Source organism: Chenopodium quinoa, unplaced genomic scaffold, assembly GCF_001683475.1.
Source record: "Chenopodium quinoa cultivar QQ74 unplaced genomic scaffold, ASM168347v1, whole genome shotgun sequence".
Lineage (NCBI taxonomy): Eukaryota > Viridiplantae > Streptophyta > Magnoliopsida > Caryophyllales > Amaranthaceae > Chenopodium > Chenopodium quinoa.
The window spans coordinates 389,527-405,504 of record NW_018745174.1 but is presented as its reverse complement, the minus strand read 5'-3'; the positions used below and the strand labels follow the sequence as shown (position 1 = coordinate 405,504).

At 36.7% G+C, this 15,978-nt stretch overlaps 1 protein-coding gene across 1 annotated transcript; it reads right to left on the bottom strand.

The window, feature by feature from the left end:
- Positions 1–9,759: 9,759 nt before the first annotated feature.
- On the bottom strand, positions 9,760–14,987 carry LOC110710570 (serine carboxypeptidase-like 45). The gene is made up of 10 exons (XM_021888897.1): positions 14,654–14,987; positions 14,401–14,502; positions 13,293–13,388; positions 13,095–13,187; positions 12,855–12,925; positions 12,477–12,761; positions 12,100–12,221; positions 10,623–10,715; positions 10,361–10,478; positions 9,760–10,075 (listed from the first exon to the last, which is right to left on the bottom strand). Exons 1-10 carry the CDS (start codon positions 14,898–14,900, stop codon positions 9,917–9,919), a joined length of 1,386 nt encoding a protein of 461 aa, XP_021744589.1. The 5' UTR covers positions 14,901–14,987; the 3' UTR covers positions 9,760–9,916.
- Between the last annotated feature and the right edge of the window lie 991 nt (positions 14,988–15,978).

The following is a 15,978-nucleotide window of genomic DNA, read 5'->3' as shown; positions in this document are numbered from 1 at the left end:
GTCACGCGAGACAAGCTTGGAAGACGGCAGAAAGGTTGCTTGTTAACACCAACCATCCTTTTTATTTTCCACCATGGGATGACCCACTTGATAGCAAAATCACGTGATTCAAAAACTTTCTTCCACCCATGACGCCCAATTTTAGGGATGCGCTTCTTTCTTCTCACAAAGCAAGTGGGCGTATAATTTTCAATATTGTGCGGAGGGCTAATTAATCCTAGCCTCTCCATTAGCCACATCTGTAAAAAATTCCAATGCAAATAAATTAATATTACAATACAATAAATATATTTTTTGATTTCTGTAATTAAAAAAATATTATTTTTCTACCTGTAATAAAATTGGAGAACCGCGAAGAGGTGCTTTTGGGTCCCTTTTCAATTCATCTAGACTAATCATAGTCTCTCCAACTATCAATGGCATTGGATTTCTCCCGGATTCAATTTGTTCTAGCACAGTGGTTATAATTGATTGTCCCTCATTAGTTTTACCACTACTAAAACAATATTGATTAAGCATGCAGAATAAGAACGCCCTTCTTCTATATATGTGAAAAGATTCAGAAAGCGGTTTATCAAAATAATTGCGTGCAAATTCTTTTAAGTTCACTACATTGCCATCTACTATTTTTGATAAATCCCTTTCCTTCAAGTTAAAGAAGCGCTCAAAATCCTTATAGTAATATGCATCTACTCTAGGGATTACTACCAGGTCTATTGCAGGGAAGCCTAAAATAGCACCAAATTCCTCTGGCAAAGGGCTAATTTCATCATACCCTATTCTAAAACAATGTGTATCAATGTTCCAATATTCTAAAGCGGTATGTATGAAGTCTATGTCTAGATCTACCCCTTTAATGCCATATATTCCCCCTAAGTGAAATAAATCCAATTCTTTTCTTTCTCTAGCATTAAGAGATCGACACCATTCATGAGAATATTGGGTGAAGGTTTTAGTGGCTAAAGACATGATTATTATTTTTTCTAAAGAGAAGAATAATTTTTTCGCTGGAATTATGTGAAGAATCGGCTGAGCAGGGGGCTATTTATGCACAAATTGCGAGGAATTTCAATCTGAATGAAATACGGAGTCAGCGTCAATTGGCGTCACATCCCCGACATTGGAGCCAGTGCGCCACCCATCAGTGCTTGGCGCCACACGCTTGAAATAGCGCCTGGCGCCACGCACCATAGGCTGGTGCCAGCTGGCGCCAAGTCAGCAGGACAGCCGTGCGTGCTCAGTTTGCGTTTTGATATTAAATTGGAGTCGGTTAATGACTTTATGGCCCCGTTTTTATTTTTCTAAATATTTTTCAATTTATTAATTAAATATAGCAGTTATTTTTAGTTAATTTTTATTTTTATTTCTTTTTTTTGAATTAATTTTCAAAAACCAGCCTTTTTCTCCGTTTTATTTTTTCCTTTTTATTTTTTCCTTTTGGGGGAGAGAGTCGAATAATACCCTCCATCAATAATAAAAATGACGGAATTTTTGCGCAAAATTGTTATCACATTTACACACACTAACATAAACTAACATAATAATAGATAAATTCACAATAACATAAAGTACAAAGTGTCTAAATAACAAGTCAAAGGCAAAGTTCTATAAAAAGTCAAAATAAAATGCATATACAGAAATAAACTACGGCGCCGGAGGATGTAGGCCCATCATGCCATAAAACTGCGCCGTCTGAGGAGTCACCTCTCCACCAGCTCCGGCCTCAGCACCAGCTCCAGTCTCCGTAGGAGGAGGGAAACTCAAAACAGGACCGCTCCAGCCAAGGTCAACCTGAGGCTGAGATCGCGGAGGCTGCTGCGATGATGAGCCAACCTCGTACATCCCACCACCTCTGAAAGCCGAGGTAGCCTCTCCTACCGGTGCAGCAGGAGCACCCTCAGAAGAAGACCCTGAGCCCTCAGCAACATCGGCTCGAGCAGCCTCGGAACGACCACCTCTACCTCTAGACGAAGTGCGACGACGTCTCGAGCTAGACCTCGCCGGCTCTCTCCGCCCCTCAGGCCTCGTACGGGTGTGAGAAGCAATCGGCTAACCCTGCAAAAAGAATTAAATCAGAAACAAGGTAAAAACAGAAGCATAATAATAAGTAAAGAAAAGTTACCTCTCGAACAGCGTCGTCTCGACGACAGGTAGCCGCATTCCTCATCCGAACGAGTTGGCTCCGGAAGGCATCTATGCATCGTGCCATAGCCGAAACCACCTCGCGTGAGAACTGTCAAGGAAAGTTAAGTCAGTAAAAATGCATGATAACTGAATACAAGATTCTGAATTAGAACTAGACTTACCCTAGTCTGGTGACGAGGAATCGACCGCTCCACGAAGCGGTCGCCCTCAGGAGCCGGAGAAATCATCTCCTCGATCGGCCCGTACATCCCCTGGTAGTGGATGGACATACGGGGTGGCACAAACTCAGTGGGACCATCATGATAAAACAGAAAGAAATCAGCAAGGTATTACTTGGGGGCTACTCAGCGAAAAAAAAAAGCTAAGGATCTTACCCTCACATCCTCGGCCGGCACAGGGGCTGGAGCCAACAAAGGAAGTAGCTCCTCAACATAACTCCGCCCAAGGATCACATGGGACTGCCAGAGGGAACCGGATTCCTCAGCCATGCTCGACAACTCTCTCTCGTCGAACATGTGACGTGGTGGAGGAGCAGGAACGACAAAAACATCGGAAGAGTGTTGTCTAGCAACTCTCTCTCCTAAGTACACAACCGCTCCGTAGGTCCCCAGAAAGTAGCGGCGCTCAGTAGAGTACTGTGCAGCTAATCCAGGGACTGTCCAACCGCCCCACGGTCGGTATACTACCTCAAATCCCTATAATAATACCGATCAGATAAGAACATGTCTAAAACGTCGCAGAAGCGCATGATAAATACTAAAAGTCGTACTGAGATGATCCGACTCCGGACACGTGCAGGAGACAGGGCCACATGGTGGCCGCCCCAAGAGGCGCTCACCGGATACCCCCTCGGCGATGGTCTCGCCGGCGCAATGGAAGGAAAGTACTCATAGAACCAGATCTACAAAAAAGCTAAAGCATGAGTAAATGCTGCCTAACATGTAGGGCTAAACTTTATAGGGAATAATGGTTACCTCTATGACTTTCCAAAAAGCAGACAAAGCAACGTTCGTCCTAAAGGACCGATGGCGACACGAGTCCCTCAGTGCACGAACGAAGTCAGTGTAGGCCAAGCTGGCCCAGTCATAAGTCCCGATCCGCCGGAGATCGCGAACAGCAGGGAGGTAGTAAAGCAACGCCCTACTACCCCTGTCAGGGGAGAATTTCCCTGACAACAACATCAACACAAAGATGCGCACCCGCTGCCCTCGGGTGGTCGCATCGTCATCAAGAGCCGCTGCCAGCGTTGAGCGGCGAATCCCCCTAACACTGAACTGAGTCGTCTCGACCTCAGCTCGGGCCCGAACAACAATTGGCCCCAACAGTTCCTCGACCTCTGGAGAAAAGACGTCGATACCGCCGTCGAATGGCAGTGGCACAGAAGAGAACTCCAGTCCTGTGATGAGACTGAAGTCTGTAGGAGTGACCATCATCTCACCCCATGGAAAATGAAAAATGTTGGTGGTATCCCAGAAGAACTCCACCAGAGCGCGTACTACGTGGTGACCCCCGCTGGAGACAACCATAGCCTCGGAGGTCTCGAACAAGGCAACCAGTCCAAAAGACTCCCATAGGGTTCTCGTCTCTCGATCTCTAGCGATATGCATCCTATACAAATCGCCTAGACCATCGCAGCCAGAGCCGTGATGTTGTGTCCTCCCAGGCTCGGTTCCCCGTCTCACCCTCTCGGAAATGTGGTGGACAGGGGCAAAGAACAAGGTCTGCTCATCCCACTCTGGGAACCGACCAAGCGAAGTGGACGGTGTAGTGTCGTCTTCCACGGGCTCATGCTCCCGTCTAGTGTTTCGGGACCGTGAACCTGAGCCTTATTGTCTAGCCATGCTACATTGTGCAGAATCATCATAAATTAAGGTTCTATAGTATCTAAAGGTTCGTCTAGCCGCATGATACTATGTTCGCAAAAACAGAGTACGTAGTACTAAAACAGAGCACAAATTCAAATTGAGCATGACAACATTTTTTCAAGCAATCAAACGATTTCTTGCAACACTTTAGTGATTATTGTGACAAATTGAACAAGAATTGCTAGCAAAAACATCAAGAACGAGCCACATTGTTTTTCACGACCTTAGGAGGTCCAACAATGGCGGATTGCTCATTTCTTCACCAAATTGAGTCAAACAAGTCTCAAATTACTCCCAAGGCAACATACAAACATAAACAAGCAATTTCATGGCATAAAACTTGATAAACAAAGCAAATTGAGCATTATAAGTTTCTAATTTTCATGAAATTCGTGAATGAACATGCCAAAAATTCATAAAAACCGGTGTGATTTGGAGGAAAACTTACATAGATCGGGAATATGGATGAGAAGAGCTTTGATTTGAAACAAATTTGAGCGAATTCGGTTGAGAAACGAATGAGCAACGATCAATTGAAGTTTTCGGACTTCTCTCGGGCTGTTTCGCGACGAACAGAGCGAGAAATAAAACGGAAAACTGATTTTAAAGAAGAATCCGTGCTGGCGCCAGTCCCTAGGCATTGGCGTCATATTCCGTGCTTGGCTCCATACGCCAATTTCAGCGCATGGCGCTAATTCCATAAGTCTGGCGCTGATTGATTTTCAGCGACGCCAAAGCAGCCAGTCACCTGTTGAGGTTGTTCTACCCTTCTGCAATATATTTTGGGTTCCTTGGTACGCCAGTTAGCCCCTCTAAGCAATTTGACATGATTAGGTAATCGGCTTGATTACGTAAAGTGATCGATCTGATGAAAAGATCGTCTCACTTAGCTTAAAGCGCCTAAGCATTGGCTCATTAGCAAAAAGCGCCGACATATAGGTTCAAGAGCAAAGGGCACCGACATATAGGTTCAAGAGCAAAGAGCGCCGACGTACAGGCATAGCAAAAGCAAAGTTCAGGCGAACTTTTAAAGATCGACAGGCGTGGATCTTCGGTATTTTCCTTTGGGAGATTATCGCATCAAATGAGGATGACTTCAAGAGAAGATGTCTTCGACATCATTCCCTAGCTTGCGGAAAGTTGTCACAAACAACTGAAGGTAATTTCAGGGCGAAATTGTCTTCGATCATAGTTCCTGAGGCATGGAAGATGATCGTAATGCGGATGAGAATTATTTCAAGAGAAATAATTTTCGATGATATTCCCTTGGACGTGGAATATTATCACAGCGGAGGAGGTAGTTTCAGGCGAAGCAATCTTCTAATTTGGAAGCAGTTACAAGGCGTAGTGGTTTTCAAGCGGGATGGCATTCTCTAGCTTGCAGGAGGTCGTCAAAACAACAGCAACAGCAACAATCGGTTACTTTCAGAGACGTGTGCTCGACGGTGCAAGATACGCGTTTCTTAACTCTTTTATCTGTTTAACTAACATTGTTTTGCAGGTATCGGCGTTATAAGATTGATTTAGGATCGCAAAACGTTCTGAATCATTCTCCGTCCCTATTGATACTTTGACTTTTGTTTTCGAAACTTGCGTTTCTCCAAACTCAGTCAAAGTGGGGGCTTCTGTAGACACCCATTTGTGTCTCCCCAAAACCAAACCCAGTGATGAGTGTCTTTCACGTCGAATCATGATCGAATGAAACGAAAGTGTGGAAAGGTCTAGTGTTGCGGAAAGTTTTAATTCTTTTCTCTTCTTCCTGTTTTTGAAAACTTTATTTTAAGAAAACAGCCAATCCAGTTTGATTGATCCATGATATGGGTCCAATAGTGGTGTAGTTGGATGGGGCTTGCAAAGACCTTTCCAGCGATATATTATAAGCCCAATTCCGATGAATATTGAGGAAGTTATGGCCAATTTACTAAACTGGGCCCGGTTTGAGCTTTAAGTACGGCCCAATGATCTAGGGGAGGGCCTAATATGATTTATCATTCCTAATGCAATTAGGGATGGTTTTGGTCTTCTAGAACATTCTAGAAGGTTTTATCATTCCTAATTCAATTAGGACTCTTCAGAGTTTTAATCAAGATCAAATAGCATTTTCGACTGAAATTATATTATTTTATCTTCCAGTACGGGAAATTTATCGGATTTTCGAAAACGCGTTGAAATCCAATTTGGCGTCCAACCCCAGGCCTTGGCGCTTGGAATCAGGATTGGCGCCAGACGCCAGCCATTGGCGCCTGGCGCTAGCCACTGGTCCTGGCGCCAATGAGCCAGGGCTGGTGCCAAGTTAGTTTTGTGGTCTTCAGACTCTGTTTTGATAAATTATCTTTTTTTGGATGATTTTCTCTATAAATATTGTATCAAAAACTCCGTTTTCAATCATGATCTACATCTATCGTTCACCAATTCTCTTTATTCTTAAGTCTTCACCAACTATCTTCATCATTCACCAATTAGCATTCATCTACATCATTCATTCATCAATTTTCATTAACATTCTTTAGCATTCTTTCTTCCTTGCTCTTTTTTTATACAAAATTCCGCATTCACAAGGTCTAGATACGCCTAGCCATATTCGAAGTTGCCTTCGCCCTAGACGTGAAAGGTTTAATTTCTGAGGGTTTGGTCCCAAATCTCTATTTCAATTATTTAATTTAATTGTTTTGTTTATTATTTTCCTTGAAGTTACTAACATGTGTATTTTGTTATTAGAAAGAGGTACGAGGCATCCAAGTAAGTACTTTAATTGATTTATTGATATTATGATGTAGAAATCATGTTTACATTGTTGTTATTTTGATTCCTAGTATCATGTCTAGGATCTCTTTAATATTAAATATGATTGTTGCGATGCTTCCTATATTCTTCCTAATATTTATTCATGTTAGTATCATGTTAGGGTTAAAGATTTGATTTTTATTGTTTAGTGACATGCTAGGGTTTGTTATTAATCTTGTTAGTATCATGCCTAGGATCTTGCTATGCTTTAACATGATTATTATTAATGATGTTGGTTATTTTTATGTTGCTTGATATGTATCATATTATATATTGTTATTGCTTGATCACCTTTTATTGCATGTTTAAAGGGAATTTGTACTTGCAATCACGCTTAATAAGATAATTAATAATCTTGTTAGGTTAATTGTGATTATAATTCAAGTGATCGCCAATAATAGTTTATTTATGCATTAATATTCAACCAACATAGATTAAACAGGTTTAGGGTTAACCTATAGATTGTATGTTAGTCAGAAAGCGCACATGAATACGAGCAGAATAAAGTAGAGGCCTATTATTAGGGCAGGTTCAATCTCTTTTAGGTTGGATTTGTACCATCATCCCCGAACCCTTATTTGGTTCATGACCTTATGGAGTTGACGATCTCTTGGATCGTTAAGGGTGTAACCTTCATCCTATGAACGGTTTACAAGTTCCTTAAAAACTTGTTGGCGACTCTTTTGCTCTATCTTCTTCCCTTTTGGACGCCACCGTACTTTAGTGTATGATCACAGTGGGGTTCAAGCTAGTGGGATTTTTAAAGGCTTGAAATTATTCCCTACAAGAGGCTCCAACTTAAAGAGGTCGGGAAGGGTCTTGTTCATAACACTAATTGCAATGGACATTATTTCGTTTTCAAATTGTTGTAATATAAAGTGGGTCTAGAACAAAATTGTTAATAAAATGAACAAGAGAAGAGAAATAATACTCAAAGAAATTTCGGTGTGGCGTTATAATAATCACTGACTTAAAAACGAAATCTGGCGCAACCGGGGTGCACAATTGTATTCGCTGGTACGTTCCCTACGCTAAGGTTACACACATCACTCCCACACAATCAAAGGCACTTTTCGGTAGGAGGTTGGAGACTAGTAAACTTATGCCCAAAGTAATAATTGTGTTTAGCTTAATGTGTTTGATAATTGTGGTAATCTGATTTTTCTACCATGTAAATATATAATGGAAGATGGGATGATAAAGAGTTAAGCAATCCAATGAGACAAACCCTTAAAGTCAGAAATAATAGATAGTAAATAACCCCTTAAAACATTCCATTAATTATGGGTGTTAAGGGGGAGTTACAAAGGAAAAGGAAGAGAAAGAGAAAAAGATGTTGGTAATCTCAAATTTTCTCTCGTGCCCGGTAGGGCGAACGAACGACGAAAATCAACTATACTCTTGTGCCTGATCGGGCGCCTGGACGTATTAGAAAACAATTATTCTCGCGCCCGGTCGGGCGAGCCTCCGCCCGATCGGGGGAAAAGTCAACTACGTTTCCTCTCTTTACTCCAACAATCATATATGACTAGCAATTCTCAAACTCGCTTATATGTTGATCTTAGCTATTTAAAGTTGAGTCTCTTGATGTAACTAATTATAAGTGATGGTCACAAATAATGTTGATTGCTTTATAACAGTTGATTATGTTTTGTCTAAGAATGCTCCAAAACCTATTGAACAATGCTATGATTAAAATTCCTAGTACTCCGGTTACTGGGAGTAAAGAATCTGATACAAACCAAAGTACGACTACTATCATTGTTAATGAATATGAAATCAAGTATTATGATTGTGATCAAGAAAAAAAAAAAGTAGAAGTTGATTATGTTTTGTCTAAGAATGCTCCAAAACCTATTGAACAATGCTATGATTGAAATTCCTAGTACTCCGGTTACTGGGAGTAAAGAATATGATGCAAACCAAAGTACGACTACTATCATTGTTAATGAATATGAAATCAAGTAATATGATTGTGATCAAGAAATCTGAAATCAAGATATATGTAACTGGGAATTGGTTGAATTTGAAGATGGTTGATTCGATGGATCAAGTCCATGGCCATGTCTATATGAAAATATTGTTGCTGAAATTCTTACTGAAGGTATGAAGATATGTGAGATTTGCAGACTAATGTTTTGATTGAGAAATTACCTGAATTATGGTCTGATTATCGAAATCACCTCAAGTATAAGAAAAGGGGTTTAACTCTTGAAGAGCTAGTGAGCCACATGAAAATTGAAGAGGCGAATTGACTTAAGGATTCCAACTCTAAGGCGAGAAATGAACTAGCTGTGAAAACTAATCTTGTTAGGGCCTATTATTATGTATAGTGTATAGTTATCGGGCCTATCTCATGAGCCCTAATCTATTTGCTAGGTTTTATATATACGCTTGCTATACTCTAATGAAAACTACGGAAAATTATTTCGTGACATTGTATCAGAGCCAAAATCAATCTAAGTCCTACATCTCTAATTTTTTTTTTTCTAATTCCCACTATCAATTCTGACTTTGACAGGAAGAAGTCTGGTGACAATCGTGCCGGTAAGAGGAAATCTGAGAAGAACAAGGGCAACCTTAAACCCAAAGGCAAGATTGATAAAAAGGTTACAGGTAAATGTTGGAATTGTGACAAAGTGGGGTACTTAGCTATGATTGATTTTAGTCATTTCCTGGCTTGATGAAGTACACCCTATGATTTGTTATCTTAGGAAAATTTTAATTTTGCACATTGTTAATGAAGCAGCTATCTTAGAATTGATATTCAAGATGGTAAGATGTGATAGAATGCGATTCTATCCTTTTGTGGATCTACCAATTTCCAATCTTTTTTACTTGAATGTGAAACTATAACATGGATTCAAAATATTATGTTTCTTCTTTCAAGTACAACTTTGTTTACTTTTTTCGAATTCTTTGGAGTATGGCTTCATAATCAATCGTGATGTCCGTATTCAGATGGTTGTCATTGCATGCAGAATCAGCAATATCTGCTTATTGTATGTAATTGATTATAACCAAATCAATCCTTGTGGTTTCTGAACTTTCTATTATGAAGGTATGGCCGAATCAAAATTAGCGCTTATTAATTTTTGGTACGTCTAATAATAATCCATAGATTATTGAGCAAGTGAGACATCTGGAAGTGGCTTCCCATCCAGGAAGGAGCGGAAGAGCACGAGAGATCGAGCGGGTTGCGAATATGGTGCTTCATGGGAAGCTCCTCTTATAGTTGCATATGCAAGAATGTCACCGTATACTTGTGTCCAACCACCAACCTGCCAAAATTAACATGTTAGTAACAATCCTTTTCTTGCTCTTTTTACTACAAAGTTTGGGTGAAGCAATTGTTTAGAGGAACCTAATAACAGTCAATAATAGGCATAAACAAGCTTGAATATGGTCAACTTAATGGCATGTATTTGTGTGCTCTATATCCTGTTTTTTTTATTAGCGACTAGCCGGCTATAAAGGTTGTAGTAAGTTTGAATTTTATCACATTATTAGTTTAAATTGCACTATTAATGTGATTATTAATTTTGCAAAATACATGACAAATCGACCTGTCTATTTGTTAGCCAAGTTCGATAAGGCACAGTAGTGTTTAGTCCCAACTCCTTTGCCAATCCGTTTATAAGCCTTCTAGTTCCGATGAACGGTATAATTGAATCTTGGTCACCACTGCACAAATAGAATTAAAACAATAAAATGGAATGATATTTTGAAGTAATATTAAGTCCATGAATATCCACAATTACTGATCATATGTAATTTACCCTTTAAAAAAAATATCAAATACACATCGTTAGTGATTAGTAAAATTACCAATAAACCAGAACTCTCACGCCGCTTTTAATGAAAGTGCCAAGTAGTGGAAGAGTAGGAATCTCCAAATCGTCCATGTCATAATTTAGCACACTATACCATTGTTAACAAAGCATCTTAATGTTAAAATATAATGGTGGAAAATTAATCAACTAACAATCTAGATTATAAGCTACATGAAAGTGTATACAAGTATATCCAAGAATTAGCATTGTAGATTGATATAAGCTCCTATCTCCCTAAACGTGGATGTAGCTTACTTTGAATGAATTGCTATAAATTCCGGTGCGTGTTTTACATTGTGCACTTAAATTATTGCTTTCTCATCTTAGAGCTTGTATTGTCATTCAAATCAAGATCCAAGCTCAAAAGTCATATACTTATAAATTTAGTTAAGTTTGAACAAGATAAGTCGAATATTACTGCTTATGCTTAATTCTTGTGTCATTAATATATTCTAGTTGTCATATTGATAATTGATATGACATACAAGTATGAACAATGAAGTATCGTAGATCTAACAGAAAAAGTAGAATGGTGTGCAAAATAATAGTATCATACATAGTATTTATTATTTAACATATATTGTTGAGGTTCCGGTTAGATAAACCCCCTTCATCTTATCTATATATAAAAAAAATAAAAACTTATAATGCTCACGGCTCAAAAAGAACAAGCTAAGGACCAACTCATGCTGACTCTAACCCTCATGTTGCCGCTACTAGGCTGATATAAGTTTTTGGATTTATTGTAAAAAAGCGTGTTTTTACATTTGTTATAATTTGGACCACTAAAACATGAGTAAATATTTAGGGTACGTTCTCTTCAGCTTAATGTCAATTCAGTATAGTTCAGTTTAGGTCAGCTCCAATCAGTTTAGTTCCTAATTTCCTTCTCTCATAAACAGTTCAGTTTAATTTAGCTCATTTCAGTAAATTAGAACAGACCCTTACTGAATTCGATAATTTTACTTTTCTAGATGATTGAAAACAAAATTACAACTTTTAATTTAAGCACCATAAACAAAATTATTTTAGAAAAAAAAAATTTAACGGGTAATGAAAGTAATACTAGTAAATAAAAGAGTGTAAAAACTAACATTTACTTTAAACTTTTGATTTAATTAGTCTTTGGCGTGATATGTACAACCGACGTGATGTAAAGGTTATGACAAGAAAGTCATGAGTTATCGCCATCTCTAATTATAAATTATGGAAGTTTTATGGCCAAAACTATTTTGCATGCATTTAAATGGAATGTCTCTAATTCTACGTATTATCATCTCACATGGGACTTTGCCAATGTATCCTATAATCTAAAGTAGCTCGAATTTCAACAAACAAATTCCAATCTTACCAATGCAACTTGAACTTATCAATGTGACATGCTTATACATGCATGTTTCCAAATTAGTATTGTACAGTTTGTTATAACAGGATCTTTGGTGCAAAAATAGAATATTTAAGAAGAATCTTACTTGCTACAAGTAGCCCATTGAGTTACCCCAATAAGGTTTGCATGCATAGCCTTTTGTACATCTTTCCTATTCAAGTATAGTGTTATTTCATCATCAAGACAAACATCAATTTTCTCTTCATCCTGCCATTAAATCAATCAATATGTCAAGTATCTCAATTGAATACGAGTAACACAACACTCAGACATTAATATGACACTTAGACAGTTCATTTTAAGACAATAAATTGCAATATATTCATTAATGATAGGCATGTAACCGTGTATAACAATTCTAGCCGAGTTGAAGTAACATACGTAAGAAAGAACAAACAATGACAAGAACCGATAGTGAAGCAATGTGACGGCAAATACTTTGTACTTCGTATTAATTATTACCATCATTTGGTTGAGGACATGAGCTTGTTGAGAAACTGAATGTAAACAAACGTCGAGAGTGACATCGTACGAGTTAATAAACTTGCCAATCTCACTGTTAATTTGAGAATTAACTAATTTGCAAGATGCTGAATAATTTCCTTTTGGATCTTGTCTCCTAATTTGTGAATAATTGCATATTTTTTCAGAAAGATCATACGTTGCATCAGATATTAGTCCATGAGACCAAAGATATTCACCGATTGAATTGAAGTCGTTGTTAAACTCTAGCAGTGGATTTCCTATCTGCATTTTAAGAGCATAATCATTGTATAAATTCACAAAAAAAAAAGTTAATTAATTGCATTATTGATTTGTTAATCATTGATTTTTACTTGCAGCAATTCCCCTCAAATTTGACTTGAAGCTTGATTTTAGCACGAGGTTAGCAAGTTGTGGAACATAATGTCCTGTTTTCAAACAGGGGAAACAAACTTTCAATTTTTTTTTTTTTTTTTTTTTTTTTTTTTGATATTTCAACATATTAATTGCGAGTCAGTGTCGTAGAATAATTGTCCTGTATACTATTTTGGTCGTAATAAAAAAATTAATAAAAAGATAATAGAACAAGAATATGACCTCCATAACTCTCTCCAGTGAGGAACAAATCTCTATTCTTGTATTCTGGGTATTTTACTAGGAATTTTTGAAGAAATACCAGATTATCTCTTGCTGAAAATATAGTTTTATCATTTATTTTCATCAGTAAATAATACAAGTAATTAATAGATAAAATATACAAATCATATAATGAAATTAAATTAGAAAATGAAAGACCTGTCATTTCATCATTAACTCCATTATAAAATGATTTATTAAGTGAATAAGAAAACCCAACTCCCGCTGGTGATTCAAGATACAACATATTTGCTTCTGCAATCAAATCAATAACAATGATATTATCACCAAAAAACAAACAAACAAACAAACGAAAAAAATATACTCCCTCCATTTTTTTTAATGAGATCGTGGGGTTAATAAGGTTATTTTTTAATTGAAAAGTAAATTGGTGTGAGAGAGACTGCAAACTAAACAATGAGAAATAATAAACTAAGAAAGAGTAGGGACATTAGTAGATAAAGATATATTACGAAGTATTAAGTTTTAAGAGATTTTCAAAAAAATGAAAAAAAGGAACTCTAGCTTATAAAAAAAAGGAAGGAGTATTAATCAACTAATTAATTTATTAGAGCAAGATTAGCACAGTCTCATTTTAAGACTTTAATCCATTGCCACATCAGCTTTTTAGATAAAATTTAATTATTTTTTAATTTATAATTATGTTAAGACTCCTCAAGACTCGATAAAATTTATCTCTTCAGTCGCTCAGACTTATTTTTTTACATATAAATTAAATTATTAAAGTTTTTTAAAAATAAAAAAAAATAAAAATTGAGTGTTGTATTGAATCTGAAGTTGAGTCTTGAATTTTCAAGACTCCACTTCAGATTTTATTGAGACCAAACTGCATAAATGCTTAAAAATAATAAAGTCTTGTCTTAAGACTGTAAAATTAGAAATTGATGATGTCATCTAGAATCTTAAGACCCAGGGCTAATCTTGCTCTTACTAATTACATGTTTTTTTTTAATTTTGACAAAAATTACATAGTACATGTTTTGCATTAGCTAACTTTTTCAAAAAATAAAAAATATAAAGACTTCACCTTTATTAAGACCAAACTTCATAAATGCTTAAAAATAATAAAGTCTTGTCTTAAGACTGCAAAATTAGAAATTGATGATGTCATCTAGAATCTTAAGACCCAGGGCTAATCTTGCTCTTACTAATTACATGGTTTTTTTTTTAATTTTGACAAAAATTACATAGTACATGTTTTGCATTAGCTAACTTTTTCAAAAAATAAAAAATATAAAGGCTTCACCTTTATTCCAGCTAAATTCATTCTTAATCAATCCATTTCCACTTGGTTTGAAGGGTCCATGTTCACCGAATGCTCCTGCTCCAATAGATGAACAACCTGGCCCTGTAAACATATACAAATTAAATACGAAGTATATAATACCCCCCCACCCCCACCCCCCGCCCCCCCCCCCCCCCCCCCCCCACCCCAAAAAAAAAAAAAAAAAAAAAAAAAAAAAAAAAAAAAAAAAGAAGAAGTGGGAAAAAATAATAACCTCCATTGAGCCAAAGAACAAGGGGTTTGGAAGAAGGGTTAGTTTCAGCTTGAACTAAATAGTAAAAAAGATTTCTTTTTTCGACTTCGTTGACAGTAATATAGCCAGAAAATTGCTGGAAATTAACAGGGGGTTGCCCTGGTAAGCTTGTGATTTTATCATCTTGAGATGATAATGGAGTTACTTGTAATGCAAAGTTGCATAATAAAAGGGTTACAAAAGTTATGAGTTTTGTGAAAGACGACATTTTGCTACACTTAAGAAAGAAACTAATGAAAAAAAACAAGTATTTATTATGTTTAGTAGTAGAATATTATGATATATAAGGTATTATAGTAATCAAATGAAACTTTGGTTGATTTTTATAGTGTGGTTCTTAAGGCCTGTTCTTTTCAGCTTAAATTCAATTCAGTTCAGTTTCAATCGGTTCAGTTTAGTTCCTAATTTTCTTCTCTCATAAAATATTCAATTCAATTCGGTTCAATTCAATTCGGCTTCAATCAATTATGTTCAGTTCAGCTCACTTTAATAAATCAGAATAGACACTTAGTATTCATTATAGTGTATGAACTCAACACGTAACTATATGTCATTTGAGGGCCATGAAGAACTTTCCAAACGTAATAATAATTAAGTTGATTGAAACATTGAAAGCCTCGTATAAGTGTAACCTAGTGTTTGTTTAGGACAAACTTGTTTTCAAATTGCATCATTTATTGGACAATTAATTGGAAAAGACTAGGGAGTCAACTTGATAACACTAGTACAAGTTTGTTGAATACTAACTTATGAAGTGTTTTGCTTTTCCTACCAAAGAAAAAAAAAAGTGTATAACAGCCTTTTTTGAATAATTGGAGTCCCAAGTAATTATGTTATACTCAGTTACTATAAATGCAAGTGGGTATAAAATAAAGTAAGTGAGAAAATATAAATAAAGTATTCCGTAAGATTGTGTAAGAAAAAGGTGAATAAAGTAAGAAAGAGAGAGGATGAAAAAGTGTAATTATTGTAGGATTTGAAGGTAAGATGGTAAAAAGAATATAATGTGCCATAAATAAAATAAGACAATGTAAGTAGATCTTAAAATAAAGAACTCAAATATAAAGTGGAAAAAAAAAACACCAAAAAAAGTAGGATATTATTTTGAGATTAAAAGTTCGTCAATTGCGTAAACAAGATCCTGGTGTATGCATAAATGTAAAAGCTTGTAACTAAAAAAAGCGGAAGAATGTAGAGCAGTGATAGATCATTACCAGGTATGGGCTTGTTGAGTCCATATCAGGGGCAAAAATGTAATTTCACGTAAAACTTACACATGTAAAAAT